At 42.8% G+C, this 21,737-nt stretch overlaps 1 protein-coding gene across 3 annotated transcripts in view; it reads left to right on the top strand.

Annotated features, from left to right (window-relative positions):
• GAN (gigaxonin) overlaps positions 1 to 19,120 on the top strand; it is a 42,216-nt gene extending 23,096 nt beyond the window's left edge. For 2 of the 3 annotated variants that reach the window (XM_074582842.1, XM_074582844.1), the window contains 2 exons: positions 3,651 to 3,760; positions 4,547 to 6,086. In XM_074582842.1, the coding sequence (XP_074438943.1) occupies positions 3,651 to 3,760; positions 4,547 to 4,728 (292 nt within the window). In that variant the 3' untranslated portion in view covers positions 4,729 to 6,086. Of the gene's footprint in view, positions 1 to 3,650; positions 3,761 to 4,546; positions 6,087 to 18,508 lie in introns of those variants that run through there. The other variant, XR_012586471.1, reaches the window with a different exon arrangement.
• The last annotated feature ends 2,617 nt before the right edge of the window (positions 19,121 to 21,737 follow it).

Below are 21,737 nucleotides of genomic sequence, written 5' to 3'. Positions count from 1 at the left end.
TTGACAGTAACTTACTCCAGAATAACTCACAGTGCCCGGTCTTTCAAAATTGTTGTTCTTAACCATGACTCAGACTTTTCTAAAGACTAGGAATATGCTGAGATCTTCACACTAGCAAAAAAATAAACATTGAGACTCCTGTTAAGCTACAGTGTATAAACAAGTAATAAAATAAATGAAGTGAGACAGAATAGTAGCATACACATTAAATGTGGACAGCATAATGCAGAAAATAATTCTCATATTTGAAGTACTTCTGTGACTGAGATTTTTCAATTAATAAATGTTTTGTCAGCCTGTCTAAATTTAGAGTCATGTGCATGAGTGAATTTAAGAAAACCGAGGATAGAAAATACGTGCGTCAGACTGCAGGTTTTTTCAGGATGTAGAATTTTTTTTCAAAGGCTATAGATTGAGCTTTTTGTGTGCATGGTATCCTGTTTTTTAAAATATCGATCTAGCTAAAAATAGATCTTAAAAAAAATGTGAAAGTGGTGGAAATGTAAGGGTATCCGTCGCTCAGCGATCCATTGTTGGTCCACTCCATAAAAAGCAGGAAATCTTAACTACGTACTGAAGACCTTGATGGGTCAGTCTTTCCTTCTGCCAGAGTTCATAATTTGTAATATGCCTTTTTGCATCACGTAGGCGTGTGGAGAATTGGGGGATGTCTGTACACACTGGGGTTTTTTTCTTTTCATTGTGGATAGTTGGAAATATTTAACAGAGCAGAAATTGGCTTTAGGATTCTTTGCAAGAGCTGCTGGTGGAGCTCTGTCCTTGAGTATAACTGCTGCTGCCTTTCGCTGGTGGTCTGTAGGTGGGGTAGGCTTTTCTCCTTTTCACGAGCTCCTGGTTCAAACGCATTATCAAAATTTGCAGGTATTGAGGGCGATAAAAGTGAGAGATATTTGTTCAGAAGCAATACTTGGTAAAAACTCCCTAAAAATTTTTGCTGCTGGAACACTGTAAAAATAAGGAAATGCTTTTAGCAGTGTGTAAGTAGTAACCTAAATAACCTTGTAACATAGTATGTGTAATTAGGAAGATTCTCCCAATCAGTGTGCAGGGATTTCATTAAAAGAAAGTGCCTATGCAAATGCAAGGAGAAAACTACCTGGCTGACTGATAGTGCTGTCAAGATGAGTGATGAGAGGAACATGGAGAAGATTTTTGCTTCATTTGTAGGCTTCCTTTCGCAGCTGGTGTGAGCTTGATGTGGTGTGTCTGGAATATATTGGTTCTGTATCATGTCTCTGTTTACTTCCCACTTGGAAATAAACCAGTTACCATCCTGCATGTTAATTACAGCAGTGTGGCTGGGTATTTTCTTTTTGTTTATATCACTTTAAGATTGAAAAAAATGCAGATTCCTTCCCTTTTTTTTTTTAATTTGAGGGGCAGCATATTTCAGTTTCAGAGCAATTATTTCTGTCTGTGGTTATAGAGGTACATGCCTTCTCCCCTGCTACTCAGTTTCGGGTTGAGTAGGGCCGTCCCAGGGAAGTACGCAAGAGTTATGTTCCAATTCCTGAAGATTGTGACTATTTTGTCGTGGTGTTTTTTCCATACCGTTCAAACAGCAGGCACAGCCCACATTAAGCTGGAGCTTAGTCAAATTCTGATGAAACGTGACCCCCTGCCCTTCCTGTCTTTGTTCCTTCCTAGTTTTAACTGCTAAAGCTGCTGTAAGAGTTCCTGAAAAGTTGTGCCTGTTTTTTAAAGTATATGTGTTGAGAAAGGTTGAGAATTAATTTTCACAAGCACCTACAGATACTTTAATGTTGTCCTTTCTTGATGTGCAGTAGGAAAATGCTTGGGTCCAACGCTGTTGTGGGGTTTTTGTTTATTTAAACCCCGAAACCTTGAATACGTAGTGCAGACAAACCTCTGAAGTTCACGTGTCTTCCAAGCTCAAACTTGATCAGTAGCTAGACTAAACTCGCCTAATTTTGGTTTTTTCCCTTCTTCAATATGGTCCTATATTTGCTATTTAAAAAAAAAAAAAAAAAAAAGAAAAAAGGAAGAAAAAAAGAAATTGCAGTCTTCCTGCTGCATTTCTCTGCTACTTACTCAATTTTTGTAATTGTAGGTAACTTGGTGCTAAAAAGAGGTGAAAACACTGACGGTGTCCCCCTCCCACAGTGAGGAAAGGAAGCTAATGGAATACACTGCAGGGTGTTCTGCTCTGTAACAGTTTCTGAATCAGTGTAGAGGACTTCTCCTTTTCTCTGTTCAGTTCATCCGTCGTCCTCTGTGACAGCTACAAACCACTCCCTTGCTTTCTGCAGAGTCTTAATCCTTCAGTGTACAGCACAGACAAAATAATGGACAGCTAATCCTTTCACTTGGCCTTTAAAAATTGATCTCTCTTTCCAAGATAATTGATATGTAGCAGCCGCTCCTTCAGTGCCAGAAGAGAGGCTTACTTCTGATTCGTGAGTTAACATCGTGCAGGACTTCCAAAGGCCAGCAGTATCCGTGAGGACATTTCCAAACTTTTTTTCCCCTCAAATTAACCAGGTGTGGCCATGAAAATACATGGGATGCTTTGCAAAGGTTTTTCAAACTTTTGTGTTCTCTGTAAATTATTTAATAAAAGATCTAGGAGCAGATGCCTAAAATAGCATTGATTTGTATGTCTTCAGAGTCTATAAATAGTAACTGTGACAGCATCCGCAAAAGTGCGGCAACATTTTGTAGAAATTTGTTTCAGAACCGTAGAGAGGATGCTGTCAGCTGCAGATAAATGGGACATCTTTATAACCCAGTGTCCCACGTGGGTGATGAGTACATACTTACCTGGTTTCCAGAGGCTTCGACATGGAAAACTGCTTTTCCCTTGGTAGAAGGATGAGGCTGATACAGTGCCGAAAGGAGAATATGCTTAAAGCGAACGCAGGGGACTTGTAAGATATAGTAGGGGCTAGGAAATGATTGAAAAGAGCCTGATAGCTGATTGGGAAGTTCTGTTTCCATTCCTGGTAACAGACATTTCTTTCCCAAAATCCCTTACCATTTTGATTTCCAGTCTTCTATGCCGTGCTTAAAATTAAGCATTGCCGGATGCTGCATTCTTCTTACTGAACTGGGGATTTCTTGTTGCTGATAAAGTGCACTTAAAGAAGTTAGGGAATTATATGGGGGAAGGCACTGCTTAATAACGAGGCCTTGCTATATAGTAATTTGTTATTTCCCCTAGTATAGACCATTAAGACTTATAAGCTTTTATAACTCTAGTGATTTTAAGACAAAGCTACCTAAAATTTTCTCTGTAGGGAAAATTGCCTGGCATAGCTGTTGTATAAGAGGCTCTCTTATGTGCCTGCTTTCTTCCTGGAGGTCACACTGGGTGGCTGCAAGAATTTATTCAAGATACATTACGGACATGAGTGGAGCAATTCTGAAATAAAGTAACTTCAGGATAAAGTATCCCGAGCTTCCCAAACGGCACTGTCAATTGCTTTTCCTGGCTAAGAAAAGCCAAGGCTGTCCTGAACTAGACGATTTTCCCAATAGTTTTTACGTAACAAATTAACTTGCACACTCTGCTTTTGATTCAAAGATGGAAGTTGCAAAAGGAACCTGGAATTCTTTTAATCTGTTCAATAAAAATTGCATACCATGAGTTTTTATTATTATTTTTACAGGTGGATTTATCTAAATGACCAGAACCTATGTATCCCAACTAGTTCTTCCTTCGTGTACGGAGCTGTGCCCATCGGAGCCAGCATATACGTGATTGGAGATCTTGATACAGGTCAGAATTAGAACTAATAACCTATTGCTTGTCTTCTTCCATTATGGCACTATTGTGGCACTAATGAGACTGAATTTTCTTTAGAATAAAAGGCTGGTACTATGTTGTGTTAAGTTACTCTTGTCGTCAGGGGAATTATGGTGCTTGGATATACAGAAACATACAGGTCGGTTTTGTACATTGGAGCTCTTCAGAAACAAATTCAGTGCTGTAAGTGTTTGGTTGATTAGCAGTTTGAAGATCAGAAGAGATCAAGGCTAGGAGTATGTTACTGCATTTTTCTAAATATAAGAAAAAATGTTGGTGCCTGACGTTGCTTCTCCCACCTTTGCAGCGATAAGCACGTGGTTCTGCGTTTTGGGACATCGTTCGGTGGTTCATGTGGCTCTAAATGCCAACTGAGTAAATGCGTACTAACAAAAATATTCAATACTCAGCTTTCAGTATCTGTCCACGTACTGTAAAAAGCATTAGGAAGACTACATGCTTTCATTGCCACGTGTGCATATGTGAGCGTGTAACAGGGCTGTCTACAAAACACGAAAGGGCAAAATTCCAAATGTGGTGGGTTTATGTAGATAAGAAATGTCACAGTAGTTTCCTTTTGACAATAATTTCAGTATTGAAATTGTTGTCAAACAATTGTCAGTACCTCCAGAAACTGATTTGTGTTTCTGTGCATGCTCTTGTTCACGTATGTGCTTTATTAGAGGCTAGATGTGGTGATAGCTACAGTATGTTTTAAGCGTTTATCTTTTCTTTTTTTTTGTGCATGGGTGAATTCAGGTACAAATTATGACTACGTTAGAGAATTTAAAAGAAGCACGGGAACCTGGCAGCGCACTAAACCACTATTTCCATCGGACCTTCGCCGTACTGGCTGTGCAGCTTTGCGGATCGCAAACTGCAAGCTCTTTCGACTGCAGCTTCAACAAGGATTATTCCGCATTCGCGTACCTTCTCCGTGATCCGTATGCTGACAGTGGAGGAGACTGGAAGAATTCTGCGCAGTCCACCATAATATAGCTCTATATAAAGGAAAAGCTGAGAAATTACAGCTGAAACTTACACTGTATGCTGTGCTTTGGTATGGTAACTGTTTTTGTTTTAAATGCTTAAAAAGCTTGAGTCTCAGTTCTTGTTTCGGGAACAAATAACTTAAGTATACATTAAAAAGAAGAGAGGGGGGGGAAAATAAAAGGGGGGGATCAAGGAAACACCTTCAGTCGTAACCATTTGGAGTCTAAACCGTGTTATTGAAGGAGGTTTTTTGTGTCTGAAACTGGTGGGAATCGGTATTCCTTTGGTGAAGTTCATTGAAAAGCAAAAAAGATTCAAGATGCGTTTCCCCTGAGGGGAACTGATAAGAATAAATGTGCTATCTCGGACTGGATAGCTCTAATACACAGAAGCTGTATGATAACCAACCTCCCTGGTATACTGCAAAGACTGTTGTTGGACCGTAATGCCGTAGGAGACGTTGGTTGTTGCACCTTTTATTTCTAGTCCTTCCTCAAAAGTTAAGGTCTGTGCCTAAAAATGGTGGAGGTGTGTACATACGGTTTTTCATTCATTTGCAATGTTTTCATTCCTACAAATATTTTTAATATATTTAAAATGGACTAATCTGAAATGGATACAGTATACTCCAGAGAAGTAAACTGTTTTTTCTACGCTCTCATTTGAATAGCCTGACGAACTGGTGTACAGATGGGTGGCGTGCCTTTCTGTGCGGGCTTTGGTGACTGTTTCCTTGAAGTAAAAAGGGAAATGGTGTTTGGAAGGGTTAATGATGATTGCTGCTTTTGGTAAAAGACAACAAAACTTGATAAAGTAAAGAAAATAGGTTGTGTTCCTTTTTACTTCAGATCGCTTGCAAACTAGGAATGGTTTTTAAGACTGAGGATTATAAAGGGTGCATTTTATCTCTGCTAGAACAAAGGTGAAATATGATAAGGATGTATTTGTTTTGCAGAAAACATAATTTTTGGACTGAAAGTTAAGGAAAGTCTGTACAGCGACTTCAAATTGGGATCAAAAGTCGGTTTACTAATGATTTCTGTGCTAAGGTACAGTCTTGTTTACTGCTGTCTGACTTTGAAAGCTGGGTTTTATGGTGTGGTTATAGTGAAGAACTTGCTATCTTGCATTTTATTTCTTACTAAGTCTTGTTCACATCAGTAGCGATATTTAATTGACTTTTGTTCGTAGCCAAGATCAGCTGGTAGAACACTTTTACCTCAATTTTTGATTTCATTATTGTTGTGATGGGTGGGACGTAACCTGTATTTATTTTAAAGGAATAAAATGAGAGAGATGGAAATAGAAATGAGACCTCCTGCCCTTCAGAAAAAGAGACTTTGTCTAACCAGTATTATAACTATACACGATACTTTCCACTCTGCAACTCTGTGGACCTCAGACAAGCCGATCTCCGCGCTCAGTTGCGTCATGTAAACCTGTGGCGTCTTTACTGAATCATCTTAGATACAGAATCACAGAGTGGTTCTGGTTGGTAGGAACCTTAAAGATCACCTAGTTCCAACCCCCAAATATGCTGAAATACAATCCCAAAGTAGTACAGAACAGTTATATTTCACTAAATATTCCTTGAAGAGACATTCTGAAACTTCTGCTCAGTCCTTCCATAGTGCTGGTGTGTGGTTGGAATGACTCTGATTCTGAGCAAAGGGGCGAGGGAAAAGCAAAGAGGGCAGCAGCCAATCCATTGACCGTTATTTATTTTTTTTTTTTTACGTTTTACAATGCTGAAGTGCTGCAAAACTTGAACTATATACATCAATTTTCTGACCTATATTAGTTGGCATATTAAAAAGTTTATATATTTATGCATTGCAGTAAACTTGGTGTGTATATATATATATGTCTTTAGATTTAAAATTTATATATAATGCTTTACTACAGAAATGTGAACCACTTTTTCCATCCTTGGCTGTCTTGTGAAATAAATCAAGTGCTGTTAGTTTATCTGTAAAACTTCCCTTTTTTGAAAATCTTACATTGTTCAATTTTTTTATTTTATTTTATTTTTTCTTAGACAAAGTGCCAAGGTCCCATATTCAAAAGTGATGAATGTTCTTAAGTATCTGTGTCACTTTTGAGCTCAGTTTTCTAAGTGGCCTAGAAAACTTTTGAAAATGTTATTCAGAATATTGCAGGCTGCTATCTCTTGAGTCCCTGTAGCTTCCCAGTACACTTGAGGGCATTCAGCATCCAGAAAACTTAAGTAATACATGCACATAATAAATCCAAATCATATATACTCTAGCAGTGTTTTGCAGTTAAAGTTATTGAACCAAATGTTTACACTTAAAGTAGGATTAACAGTAGGTGGTTTTACTCCTTTTTTTTGTTTAACATAAACAAAACAAATCTACTGGTAATTGGAGTGTGGTGCGGATGCACTCGGTGAGATTCGAGCAAGAAGTTTAAGCCTCTTCACCTGAAAGAGTTACAACCTTGATTTGTTAGCAGGCGTGTCCTCCTGTCACTGTCTGTGCGGTTGGCGGCCAGGGACTGGGTCTCCAGAGACATTGTCTCCTGGAGTCTCGGCGTGTGCTCAAGCCGAAGATTTAAGCACCCCTGAGATCTCAAAACTGGTTTCCTTGGCCTTGCCACAAGGGGATGGAGGCCATTCCCCATCTGCATTGTCTGTGGAGGTGTTCTAACCTCTGTGTGTGTGTAGGAGGGAAGGGATGTGTCTTTTGGGGTCTGACTTGTGTCTGTCTGTCTGTCCGGTTCTGATCTGCAAGCCTGGAGATGAGTGCTTCTCTTGGGATGTGCAATAACTAGGGTTGATCGCCTTCCAGTTTGGAGCAAGGCTTGAAGCCAAGGCTCTCCTTTCTCCAGGGAGAGCCCAATTGTAGAGGTAGGGGTGTGTGGGAGGGATAGCTGACCTCTGACTTCTCTTGGAAAAGAGGTGGTCAGCTGCAGGAGAGGAGGGAGGCTTTGATACCAGAGGTGCTGAGTGGAGGGAGGTCACCAGTTCCCTGAATGTGCAAACAGCTACAGATTGAGCTGGTTTCACTGGTACCTGCCACCACCCCAGCTGCCCCTGCTCTCCTGGTGGCTGCCTACCCCTGCATATGATGGCTGAACCACATGGGAAGCAACTCATGAATTTTCTGTTTGTAATCCAGGGGTTTTAGGTGGTTTGGCAGTTTAGAAATTTGTGTAAGTTGTCCTTGCTTGGCACAGTACCCTTAATTCCTTCCGGCTCGTGACTTGGCACTCAAATTCAGCCAGTTCCCCCACAGGTGACTTTCTGAATTATTTTCTTCGCCAGCTGTCTGTGCGGTCTGCTGGCGTCCAAGCGTCAGGTTTTTATACTGATTTACCAAACTGGGCGCCTCGCTGGGGTTGTGAGTTTTTCACAGCATTGAAATGCAGGTGCTTTGAGACTAACATCTGTATCGCTGAAGAGTGCCGCCGACTTGGTGCCCACCGCGCCTGGGATCGGGGCTGGGTCCTTGGGCGCGGGTCTCAGGTGGTGGGTGGCGTCTTGAGTCGAGCTCAGCAGAATCCCCGACGAGGACTGGCTGGGTCACGGTGCAGGCTGGAGTGACGTGGGTTGGGCCTCTGCCTCCTTTCCTTCCCCCTGCTGTAGAAGTGGACAAACTCCAGCCGTTGTAATTAGAAAATCACCACGTATGGGATGCAGGGGTTGTGGAAGATGGGAATAGCGGTGGCTTTTTTCTCCCCTCGCTCCACCTCTTACCGTAATTCCCCCCTCCTTCCCCGTGCCCCCCCCCCCAAAGTTTCCTCTTCCTTTTTCCATGTGCCACAGGTTATTTTTGGAAAAAATCTGGGATTGCTTATTTAAGGGTAAAATCAAAAGTTTGAGTGTACAAGTGGGGAAAAGAAGATAATACCATAAGCACACAGCAGTGTCCCCTGTGCGTGTTTTTCACGTGTAGTCTTGTGGCTGCTCTCGGCAGCAGAAGGTGATTACAGAAGCAAAGGTGTGAAGTGCTGTTGCTCTCATGAAATAAATCTCTTGGGTTTCTTAGGGAGGACACACCTGGCCTGGTCTCTGTTCCTTACCTGGCCCCGTGAGATGCTCGTGTTCCTAAAGAGTCAGTGTTGGGTTTCAAATTCTCATCCTTTCTGCTTTTATAACCTGAAAAAGAGGCATCCTGAAGCGTTTTCACAGCAAGGTCTGCCTGTCCTCAAATACATTATCAGCTATTCCTTAAGTTTTACTTATTGTGAAAATGCTGTATTCAGCTGTTCCTGGTGAAGTGACTTCCCGTAGTTTTGAGGGTACCTCATCTTTAAATTGAAGGCAAATGAATATGAGATTCCACAAAAGGATAGCGGTGAATCTGAAAACAAAGGCGAATTTACAAAACCCACCGTGGGGAGGCTGTATCCCTTTTGCTTTTGACTGTGCAAAACTTGCACATCACAGAGCCTGCCTTCTCCAGTGGAGTTCTTGCTGAAAACAGGAGGTTTTTTTCATCAAAGCTACAGGAGCGCCTGGCTTGCTTTATAAACCCCCACTCCAGAAAACACCAGGCAGCCAAGTTTCTTTTTTGCAGTATTTCTTGTGCCTGCATGACGCGGTAAATGCACGAGTACGAAAATGAGGGGTTTATGGGAGCGTTTTTCCCTGTTTTAACAGCACTTTCTGGGGTTGGTTCCGTACACACTGTGGCCGTACAGCCTGCATGGGTTTTGGTAACGTGCATGTGCCGTGCAAAGTGCAGGATGCAATAACAAATGCAAGTTGTTACAAGTGCCAAAATTTTGGTTTCCTCTGTATATAACAGTAAATCAACTGTTCTATTAAAATACAGAGATGCTTAAAATTCACCATGTTCCCAAAAAGAGCAGTGGTTCTTTTTTTTTTTTTTTTTAAATGCTATTTAAAACACTGTAAATCTTTACTTTTTTTTTAATACTGGTGTGCAGGTTTGTGCTACTCTTCACAGCTGCCTTGAGACATCACTCCACGTGATGCATGTGGACACTTTGCTCTTACTAGAGCACTAGTGCCGTGCAAGTATATAATAAATGGCAGCTGACAACAGGTTTTAGTACTTAAAATTATAAATATTTAGATAAAGTGCAATTCGTTTAAATTAATCTTATCTGCAGAAGGAAAGCTGTGTCTCAGGAAGTTGTGACTATACCCAGGGACACGGTAGTACTGAAGATTGTAACTAAGGTATGTTTTGGTGCCACTCAGAGCGATGCTTTCCAAGGATTTGTATTTAATTTTGGGGTATGGATTCTTTCTGCCCCTAATGCCAGCATCAAGGGTTTGGGGGTTGTGTTCTCTTAAGTCTTTGGAGGACTTAAACAGCTTCTTCAGGTGGGTGGGAGGGGTGTTAGTTGTATCCACGTTTGTTTTGCAGTTAGAAGCTACTGTTTCCATCTTAACTTGGAGTATTTCCTTTTACCCTTCAGGACTGAGTACAGGCCTGCGTTTCTGTCGTCAGTGCTGTAGCCTTTTGACATTTGCCATTTTCTGTTGCTCTTCCTTGTTTGTTATTGGAGTTGAGAGCTGCGTCAGTAGGATCTGTGCTTCCCTGGCACGCTACTTGTGAAAGAAGAGTAAGGAGATGGGCCTGATCACTTCGGATTGGGAAGGCGAGCCAGTAAAAGCTGACTTGGAGATATCCCCGTAAAACCAGTGAGATTTGGGTGAAGCACCGCTCGCTTTCTGCAGGGGTCACATCCGTGCGCTCTGAAGTTCATTGATAGGTTGGGTGCCTGCTCTGCAGCATCCCTATGGTTTTTGTTTGGGTTTGTTTGTTGATTTTTTTTTTTTTTCCCCCTGGGAAATTCCTTACTGTAGGAGGGATTGCAGCCAGGCTTTAAGGTGACATTTCTGATGAGCCATGCCCTGCGTGACTCTAGTCTAGCTGCTGTTGTACTCCAGTAGTCAAGTCTCTCAAAGTTTTGATGAACAAGAAAGCTAAAAGAATAGACTGAAACCATGCAAAACACACTAGATAAGCACCTGCTAAAAAGGATTAAGGGTAATAGGAGAAATAAACTATAAACTGCTGCCAACAGGTGATTATGGTGTAAATTTGTTGGTGATACAAAATCTTAAAGATATTTTTAAAACCGGCTTATTCTAGGTAGTTGCTTATTAGTTATAAAAATAATTAAAATACATAAAGGGTTTGTTTAGAATAATATTTGAAGGTTATTTGAAATAATCTAAGGAAATGTCTTCAAAAGTTAGCTGGAAGACTGGAGCTTTTCAATGTAAAAGGCTAAATCTTGTTGCCCAGTATTTTTGCAGGGTTTCAGGTGAATAATGAACACCTGCCAGGGCGCATCAGGAAATGAACACGTTCAATGCCGTTGCCTGCCCGTGCCCTTGAATGTTCATAATGAAATGAGAATATACCGAGGCCTCGTAAAAGCTGATGGATCTGATTACAATAATAGGATAGAAAGAAGCATCCCCAGTGTAAGTAACATTATTTTATTGATAAAACATGAAAATGTAACTACATTTTTTTTTTAAACATAGGTGCTTTTGTATCACTACTACTTAATGCCCTTGGTTATTTTTTTTTTCTTTGCCTTTCCTCCTTCCTTTCTTTTCGATTAATGCTAAGACATCCTCTGTTTTTGTCAAGGGCAAGTTTCTTTAATCTATAGTTCTAAACCCAGCCGGGGCCTGAAAGATAGCGTTTAAGCAGGCTGTACGGTGGGCGGCTTTTACAAGTATAATTTCTGTGCGTTCTGTTAGCGTGCTGCCACCTCTACTAATTGCAGAATAAAAAAATCCTGTGTAACAATATTGCACCTGATGAAAGCAAGAGCCGTTTTGGGAAGTCTCTATTCCAGTATGCGCTGAGCAGCGTGCTACGAAAACCCTTAACCTGGCTGTTCTTGGGGTTCTCACCTTGGTGATCGCACACGCTGAAGCTGCAGCCAGGCAGCGTCTGTTCTGTTAATTTACACGTGATGGCAGGAAAGCATTATCATCCTTGTTGCTTGCTTTGCTATTTTTAGGTCTTAAAAAGCGAAGTCTGCTTAATTATGAGAGTAAGTAAAGCGGTTCAGCGGGGTGTCTGGCACGGTGGTCAAGTTGAACAGAGCTGACATTCTTTAAAGCTCTTGTTAAAGTTTCTTTCTGAAGGGAAGATGAAGGATACCCTCTTAAGAAATACTTTCAAACTCTTTCAGAACTAGACTTAAACTAGTCCAAAGGACTCTCTGGATTACTTAGAGAAACTGGGATCTGTTCTAGCTTTTGTTTGCTTGGGGAAACAGCTGCTAAGTCAATTTTAAGCTGCCTTTTTTTTTTTTCCCTCCCTGACTTCAAAACCATAATGATTTGCTTCTTGAAATTGAAACTTTTTTGTATTTGAGGGTCTGAGACTGTATTTTGCAATGTGTGGTGAGTATTCTATCGTATCTTAGTTTAATTGCTGTAAAGAGCAAGCTGCCTTCTGGTGGACTCCTAGAGGGTGGTGTTGCAGTGTTAAGGGGGGAGGAAAAGTATCAGTAACCCAAGAAGATTCTCCTTACACTGCACATGGCCTTGCTGTGTGTATCCGATGGGGCAAGAGGCCGTTCTTGGCACAGAGCTCGTGTAATTGCCACCCCTTGCTGCCCGCGGTGTCTGGGACCGCGGCTGGGATGTTGCCCAGCTGCAGCCTGTCGAGCGCCAGAGAGGAGCCGAGGCTGCGGCTGGCTGAGAATTGACCCCCAAAGCACTGTCAAACCAGCAGACGCAGAATCCTGGCCGTACCCCACGCAAAATGCTGTCTTTCTGGTCTCAGTTCTTTTGTCTTTTGCTCTTATTAACAGGATTTTGCTTTCACTCTTACCCCAAATTTACTTTGGCATGCGTTGCCTTTGCCGGTGATGACTGAAAGAGCTCCTGTGGCTCGGAGGATGTCCACACAGACGTCATCTCTGTGCACTGGCTTTTTGTACATCTCTGCGTCCTTTAACTCCGCTGGGGGTATGCAGGGAGAGCGCTCAATGCGCAATGAAATACCTTTTCATCGAGCTTGTAAAGCTAACGTCAGCAGGTTAGAGATCACCTGGACATCTGTAAGCAATCCTGTAGGTAGAACGTGTGTAGCCCACTCCCGTGTCTGCCTGTTGCTCGTGGCTGGAAATCTGCTGCCTTGTCCCTGGGGCAAAGCCCCCATTCCCAGCTACCTCATTTTTTTTTTTTCTTTGCACTTTGTCAAATCTTTTTGTTTTGTTTTGTTTTAAATTGCATTTTGTCCTTCAACAAAAAACTTAAAGTGGACAAGAAGCAGGGCAGAATGATGCCACTGTCCAAGGACAGTTTACTTTCATTTCATTTTAAAGGCGTGTTTCTGTACAAAAAGACCAAGGTTGACCCGCAGCTGCTCTAAAAAGTAAATAAAAATTTATATTACTTGAAAGTAACGATTATACTTGGAAATGAGAGAAGTAATTGAAAGACTGTCCTCACAATTTTCAAACAGGAAAAAATCTGTTTGAAAAGTAGAAGTCTCTGCTCTTTTAAGGACAGAACAGATAGTTTTCTCTCTGCCTCTGCTCTGCACTGTTGTGCCTGTGAGCGTGATCCGTTACCTCACTAGAGAGATTCACTGATTTTCCTGTAATGTCTAATCTGGACTTCACTTCCCCATGGAGTTCCCCATTTACTCACTTACAGAGGAAAAACTGTCCCAGTAAATACCCACCTTCTGTACCCGAGATTATGTATTTGCCCATTTCTTTGGGATCTTCAAGTATGCAGGGTTTTGCTTAGCTTGAAGAATTTATTATTAAAAAAATAAAAAAGTGTTTTCTTCTGCTTCTAAAGGTGCTATTTTGACATATGTTTGAATTCCTTACACTGTGCTTGACTTCTTAAAGTACCAATGTAAGCTGATAATCAGCTCGTGTTTGTTCTCTGGGGTTTTTTTTGAGTATTCACTATGTTTTTTTTAAAAACCATCCCCTCTCATAAAGACAGCTTTCAAGCTGTCAAAGGCCTTAATAACACAAAACGTAATGGGAAAATGCTGCCTTTTTTCTTTCTTTGTAAAGGCAAACCCAAGAAATGCTTCACAGGGAACGTTTTCCTCTAAAATTTAAAGTAGCAGCTCATATTAACTTTGAATTAAATGTAGCAAACATTTTACTGGCCACGCGCACACAGTAGGGATAAAACAAGGAGCTATTCATGTCTCTGCAGACTGTACCGATTCGCTGCTGATTCCAGAGCCTTCTGTTGGCATCCTGATGGCTATTCCGTAAATACGAATCTTCCTGGGCTCTGTCCCAGGACCTGGCTGTGTGTGTCTGGGACGCGCTGACCCGTGTGGCTGTCGGAGCATCTGGATGTTGGGCCAGGGATGGGTTTTGCCTCGGACTCCTCTGTTCGGCCCTTGTTTCGGAGGCGCACGCCTCTGGCAAGGGCTGCTCACCACGGAGGGTTTGGCCACCCCGTGCTGTGGGTCGTCAGGAGGTGGAAGGAGGGGAAGCTACTGGCTGCTGCCATCGCTGGAGTGATGGATGTCAGCTTGGTAGATCCAAGGAGAAGGCTCTGGTAGATGCACACCATGGAGTAGAGAGCTGAATTTTATCCCTGTGTAGGAACTTTGTTGTCCTTATTGTGCTGTCTTTATTTTTGTTTAATCCGTATCATCGGTTCGGTTTAGGGGTTTGTTAACATTGCTAAAAGTTTTTCCTTCTGTGGAGGACATGACATAAAAAAAAATCCTTCTCCTGCCCTGTCTGAAGCAGCAGGAAGGATCAGGGGGTTTGAACTTGTCCCATCTCCAGACATCAGGTTACTGCCTTTTTGTAGACTTTGACAGTCCCAGTGGTGTAGCGTTTCTCAGGCTGGTGAATCTGAGAGCGCTTTAGGCTTTTCAGAAGAGTCAGAGACTGCCTTGTCCTTCTCCTGCTTCATGTGTTGGGTGCTGCCCTCTGGACCATCCTAACCCATCCATAGCGTCATTGTCCAGGAACCGCGGGCCGGTGGCCGTCATGAGGAGTGTCTGGGTTACCTGCAGCACTGTCTGAAAAAAGGCCAGTAAGTGAGGGACCGCGGAGAACCCTACGGAGATTGAAAATCCTCAATCCTCTCATTTTTGGGAAGGCTGAGGAGCAGCACCATTCATTGCCAGGCCTGTGCACAGCCTGAGCCCTGCAGCCGCGGCCTGACAGTGTGGGTAAGGATGAGGCCACCCTGTCCCTCACGTAAGGGTAAGATATAAAGGTTTATGGGCTGAGTGTTATAGGAGATCTAATATTTTGCACTTGTTGTATTTAAATCTGAAAATATTGGAGGCTCTGGAGCTATTTCTGCAGGGTGGAACAGCAAGTATTGGCCTAAATAACGGGAGCTCCAGGCCACCTGGTTTTCCCCTCTGCTTTTTTTTTTTTTATTTTATTTTGGAAAACAGAAATGTATAACTTCTTCCCTGTTTGTATGCTTGCTGTTTAATAATCTGAAGCGGGAGCCTGACAAGCTGAGATTGTTTTAATTTTGCCTTCAAAAGGAAAAAGCAAAACTTCTTCACATGAGATGCGCTACCTTCAGAGTTTTCCTTCTGTAAAGCATATTTATTGAACTTCGTAGGATTAGGCTAAAGAATTGAAATACGTATTATATGAATGATGACTGATATACTTGGTCTGACTTTGTACTGTACAAATATTCTATTTTAGCATAAGAGAATGAACTAACAGCTACATTGATTAATCCAGTTACGGTATCTGTATTCCACGAGCCAAGCAATAGGAGGGTGTTGGAACGTGATGCCACATTGCGGCTGCTCTCGTTCAGCGTTCTGTCAAATCTAAGATCTCAATAATTGCCAGGATATTGTCGAAACATATTGCTGCGTTTTCTACAAAAAACCACGTCCGTGTGGTGTGGTAGAAACACTCACCTGGTCCCGTTGCCCCTCGCTGGCATGCCGCTCGACAGCGGGGTTTATTCCCATCATCCAGCTGTCGTGCTTTGACTGCTGTGTTACAGATGTGTTCACTGTTACAGGCTTTTTATTGCGTACGTTGTCTGTGGGTCTTTCTGTGCTTTATGTGGGAATGGGGATTTTGCTTTTATTTGTTTATGTGCCCACCCCAAAATCTTCCTGTGTTGCTTTAGAAATGAATCCATGGATCGCATGGGGACAGGCTTTGGAATGCTCTGACTGGAGTATGTTGAGTTACTCCTGTTAAAAACAGGGAAAAATAAACGTAAATGCTCTTTGGCCTCAATCAAACTATGCAATATAGCGCACCAGAGAGCTGAATTCCTGGTGATACAGAAGACGCACAGCTCTTGTGTCCTTCCAAATCCAGTCCTTGGTCCAAGGTTAGGAGAACTTGTACTCAGTGGCTGCCCGAGGATCTTGCATCCAAATCACCTCTTGCTCACTGGTTTTCCTCCTTCTCCCCCACCTCTGTCGGGTTATTAGGTGTTTTGACTCTGAATGACGTGCTGTCAAAGTCTGTCTCTCCTGTCAGTCTCGTGGTGTTGTCCATCGGAGCTTGTCTTGTAAACCTGCCGGCGTGCCGTACCCGCTGGAGTAAGTTGGGGGCTGCTCCACAACGTTTGCATTCCTTGGCTCTAGACCACGTCAGGCATTTTGGGTTTCCTGTGGCCCCCCCCACCCCCAGTAGATGTAGGTCTTGCTGTTACGTTCCTGTGTTGTTTGGTTGTGGGTCTGGTGCTTACAGTAAAGAATAACTGTGACCTCTCAAATCCAGTCCAAGTAAGTTTTCATTTCCACCGCGTGTGCGTGTGAGTTTGGTTTTACTGCTCCCATGGCAGTTCAGGGATAAATGCCCACGTGTCAGGACTGCTGGTAAAGGTTCGTTGTTCTCCCGTTGTTCCGTTTGTCCAGTGAAGTTTGTTCCTTGTGTTCCTCCTCTTCCCTCTATTAAATACTACTAAAACCGGCACACTGTTTTCCCCTGTTCTGCATCCCGTGAGTGGCTCTTCTCTACCAGTCGATCGTGTCTTCTCACCTTTACATGCATTTTTGAGTAGTTTGCCTTTATTTGTCATGTACTTAACCCACCTCGTACCTCATACTGCTTCTCCCTCCTAACACCGTTTACGATTTTGTCTGTCTTTAATTCAGGTTAACCTTGATTTATTTCTCTGATTTCCAAAGGGGATTTCAGTGCGTAACACAGGAGACAGACACACACTCTCTCTGCAGATGTCTGGGCATATTCGTTCCCTCCCCAGCACAGGCGGCGTAAGGGGTTCAGCCTCTTCCATCCCTAACCCCGGCATTTCCCGAGTGCTAGGCAGAGCAGAGGCTGAAGGCGTTTCTTATTTCTTTTGGTAACTGAAAATATCTGGAGACTTTCTTCTTCGGAAGTAGCCACTGCAGATGAGCAGCCGGTGTGCCCGAGGGTTGTTATGCTTCCATATTCAGTATTTTTAATTGAGGAACAAATAATTTATTTTGGGGAAAAATGTAAATTTTTTTGTATTTGTATGTCAAAGTGGCCTTTATAGGAAAAGCACATAAAAATATTTAGATTAAAATTGCTTAGCTGTGTAATTTCAGTGGGGATTTTTGTATTGACAGGGTTTCTATGCATTTTTCAAAATATACTTGCTGTTTTGTGTTAGAATTATTGGAAATATTTTTTAAAAACGTGTATTACCACAATTTCCATGGTTGATCCCTTTACTATCATTCCTTTTGAATACTATGAAGATTTTCATTAACCCTGTAAATTAATTTTCCCCCACGAATATTTGCATTAAGTCAATATAATGAGTTCTAGCACGGGTATGTAGCTTTAAGGGAATAAGCCTAGTAGCGTAGCTTCATTACGGAGAGATCGTTTTGGAGAAGGGCAGTATGCGGTGTTTCAATTGCACTTAAAAGACTAAATTAGCAAATTAAGTTTTTGCTGTACCTCACTGGGATTTTATTTTATTTTTTTTTAACTGTTTCCATCCTATATTGTTTACACTCGAGCATTATTTAAATGTGGACTATTTCTGCAGTATGCAGTTCTCCTTCATTCTGTCGGGATAATACTAATCTTAACAGATACGGAAAGTTTTGGGAAGTTTGTGGTACCCTAATGGGTATGACGTGAGTTTGGGATAGGGAGGAGAGGAAAGTTAGATCCATTAGTGTATTTTTCCATTTAATTATGTACACATTTTCACATTAGCTGAGACTAAAGTAACTGAACTTATAATTTAATTGTAAGTAAAATTAGTGGTTTTGGGGACGGGGGAAACGAAGAAGGGGTTTCTGCAGGCAAAACTACCCTTTGGTTGCACTGCCGTGCAGTTGCCTTGGCTGCCTGTGCCAAGCGAAACCCGAGTTGGATCCATCAAACCCTTCTGTTATTGCTCTGATTTTACTTTCTCCTCTCGAGGTGTTATTTTAAGGCTCACTAAGTAGAACCTTCCTGGGAATGTTTGTCAACTGATGCTTCAGTTTTATCATTTTATGTTTGTATTTTAATTTTTGTTCTTGTTTCCTTTCCGTAAGAGATCCCACATGGTTCTTAAGTCAGTGTAAGCGCAAGCTTTTAGGCGTAGTAACAAGCGAACATTGCATGCTACCACCTATTCTCATAATTGAGGAAAAATGTGCAATTTTAATGGCACTTTGACCTATTGCTGAAACACTGGGTTTTGCAATGGAACAAACTCTCAACAATTGAAAACACTCTGTGTCTACATTCGATGTCTTGAAAGTGAAGAAAAAGGCAGTTACTCCAGTTGTACCCACAGATAATTTGGTATTGTTTTTTTTTTTTTTTTCAAAGGAATTTTGTGATCTGTTATTAGGAAAACACACGTTTCTTGGTTTACTTTAGTTGCCATAAATTGCCCAGTGCAGAGTCTGGTCCACCTCCATCCATTTGTTTTCATGGATCAGTTGCACGCGAAATTGTAACAGCGAAGCAGGGAAGCTGTTTGGTTGCTGACCAGTAACCTCCCGTGCGGAATTGCGTTGTGGCTCACACGTGAGACGAAAAGGGACACGAGAATTTTCCTGGATTAAGTAGCACTCGCTTCGTTTACGTGTTCAGTATAATGTTGGGTGACTAAAGGGAGGTTCCCTTTTTAAAGTATTTGACTTGTGCTTTGGGAACTTAGTTGCCACTGTGCAAATTGTGCTGTAATATTGTACCAAGGATCAGTGAAAGTGTTTTATCTTTTTTAATGTCGTTTGTATTTGACCGGGTTTTATAAATGTAAGAAAAGAGTGTTGTATTTTGATCTGAAATTTGCGTATGGTAAAAGTAACTTTGCTTTATGTATTGGAGGTTTGTTCAGAACTTGAATTATTTTATAGAAGGGTACAGACCAAAATTAATTGTCTTAAAGGTGTTTAATAAACTAACCAAATAAAACATTGATGGTTTGAAAACTTGTGAACTGCTCCTTATGCTTTTTCTTTCTATTTTTAAAAGAAAGGAAGAAAGTAGTTCAAGATTTTTCTCTCAAGGTCTTACAAAAAATGAAAAAAAAAAAGTAGTAGATTTTATAAATATCGTCTCCCATGAGTTATCTGTTTTATTATTAAACATTCCTACATGCCAGAAGTTTAATCAAAGGGGAAAACCCAAAGGAAATAAATGGAGGAGGAAAGGCTAAGGAAATACGGGAGGCGGGAGCAGTCCCTCTCCGGCTCCGTCCGGGCAGTAAACGCTGACGTCAGTGATGGCCGCTCCGGGAGACACGGGAGTGGGAAGGAGCTTCTGCTCACCTGGGAAAGCTCTCACAGTGGTTGGAAGTTCTCCGCTCTCCCCTGCAGTCACCTTCACTCGTCCTCTTCGCAAACACTGCTGCTTTCATGTGACCTTTAAGAGCAGAGGAGAAAAATATGTGAAGCATAACTGCTCCCAAGGGCGGGTACAAACAGCTCATTCCAGGGCTGCCAGATATTTGGCGACCCTCAGTTGCGCCATGGCGTGTGTACGTAACCTCTTCAAGTTCAGAGATCTGGACTTTTTTAAGATGCCAAGCAGCTGCAACTCACGTTAAGCAACATGCTTCCTTCGTGCTGCACTTCTCCCCTTGCTGGTGTAGCGGCCATCGCGCCTGCGAGTGCTGCCTCCGCTGAGACGGCAGGGCCAGAGCAAGGGCTTCTGGCTGTGAACAGGGGGGATACCTTCGTCCGTGATTATTAGGTGGGAGGATGACAACAGCAATGAACTCGGCCACTGCGGTAGTCCTGTGTCTTTCGATCTTCAGGAAAAGGCATGATTTCACCCTGGCTCTGTCTAACTTTTCTTAAATAAAGGGACATCGAGGCAAGGCCAAATGGAGGTAGGAGTCAAGGGAAAGCTGGGGTTTGGGGTCGCGTGGGCAAGGGCAGGGGAGGGGGAAGGCAGCACCTCAGCTTCAAAGCAGAGTGCAAAACTGGGCGCTGTAAACACGCGCTCTAAAAGAGACGGTGGGTATTAGGACAGCAAGGTGGACGTTTGCTCAATAAAGACCTTATTTTGCTTACTTCAACAGCCGCACCAAGTGGAGCACTGGCGGGTCCTGAACCGCCAGCCCGTTTGGTGCAGAGGGCCCGAGGCCTCCAGTGTAAACACGGGCGGATGATAGGGAATCGCGCGTTGATTTACCCTTGTTGCTGGGGTTCCCATGGTTATGGCTGCGCAGATGGGCTCTGCCATATCTCCCCTGTCGCACTGAGTCTTGGAAACAAAGACAGGAGGGTGAGCTTGGATTTATCATTATTCCGCAGCCTGGAATCCTAACAGAAAGGGAAGAGGGCTGCTGCCTGGTTTCCTTTACCTGTTATGCACAGAGGAGGTATAACTTGAAGTTTCCATTTCTTCCTCTTTTTAGCTTGTCAAGTTTTTTTCTAAAATATCACAGAACAAATCCAGAAATGGTTCTTTAAACGGGATTTTCAGATGAGGCTCTCAACACCTGGGAGCAAGGCCTGCCTGTGCCTCCTGAATTGCAGGGTACTTGCCAAGAAGGCTACGTAGGGAGTTTATGCAGCAGGACTTGTGACTCTCCCGATGTCTGTGCCACAGGGAGCCACAGTTGTCCGCGAGCTTCTACCCCCAACCCGAGAGAAGAGTGTCCCACCAGCCTTCTCCTGGCAGGAATGCGCTAGGAGAGGCGACGCAGCTGGCGAGGGCTCCCTGCAGGTCGGAGCTGCCGGGGAGGTGTCTGGGGGCAGCCCCGGCTTTGCTGAGCCAGGCTCTTCCCAGGGCCACCTTGGCAAGAGGTGGCACCTGTGTCCTTTGCAGAGCCCGGGTCTCAAAGCAGGCTGGCACCAGGCTGAGTTTTCCAGGTGAAGAAGAGAAAGGAGGTGATGTGGGAAGGATGAGAAGCTTTGCAGAGCAAGTAACTGGCTCCTGGCCTCCAGAATCTCAAGTCAAACAGCTTTTCACCAAGCTCTGTGTTGTTAAGTCGGCCCTTTGGCACAGTGATGACTGGAATCAAGGAGAATCAATCACTGTTCAGAATCCAATGCAATCCTTTACTTTTTGTCTGGAAGCTGCTGTAAAGTCAAAAATTAATGTGGAGTCTGCAGGGTCCTGGGAAGGGTGCAAGTGATTTGAGAGGAATGTTGCCACTCGACAGACTTTGGCTGCTGCTCCAGGTGAAGCCAACGGCAGCAGGATCAGACCCATTATTTTTGCTTTTTCTCCAGCGTATTTGGATGCGCGCAGGCCAAGCGCGGTCACGTGTGGCCTCTAAGGAATCGTGAACCCCAACACTGTGGGCTGGGCTGAAGGAGTTGGCTAATGGAGAATTTACGGTAAAAGCAAAATGTATTTTTAACCACCAGGATATGCTTATCGTCAGGAAAGGGCAAGCAGCACTCCTGTCTCTCCAGGGAAGGGGAAGTGTTGAGCGTGACTTTAGTTTTTTCCAACTCCTTTCCAAACTCTGAAAGGCTTTTTTTTTTTTTTTTTTTCTCTTGCTGAGACATGTCGTTGGATTAAATCGGGGAGTTAAATAGACATCAATCCTGGGTCACAGGTGAAAAATATTAAATGCCAGGCATGTAGTGTTTTT

Source organism: Larus michahellis, chromosome 4 (genome assembly GCF_964199755.1).
Source record: "Larus michahellis chromosome 4, bLarMic1.1, whole genome shotgun sequence".
NCBI classification, from domain to species: domain Eukaryota; kingdom Metazoa; phylum Chordata; class Aves; order Charadriiformes; family Laridae; genus Larus; species Larus michahellis.
Note: the sequence above shows the minus strand (reverse complement) of the source record. Positions and strands in the feature narration are given on the sequence as shown.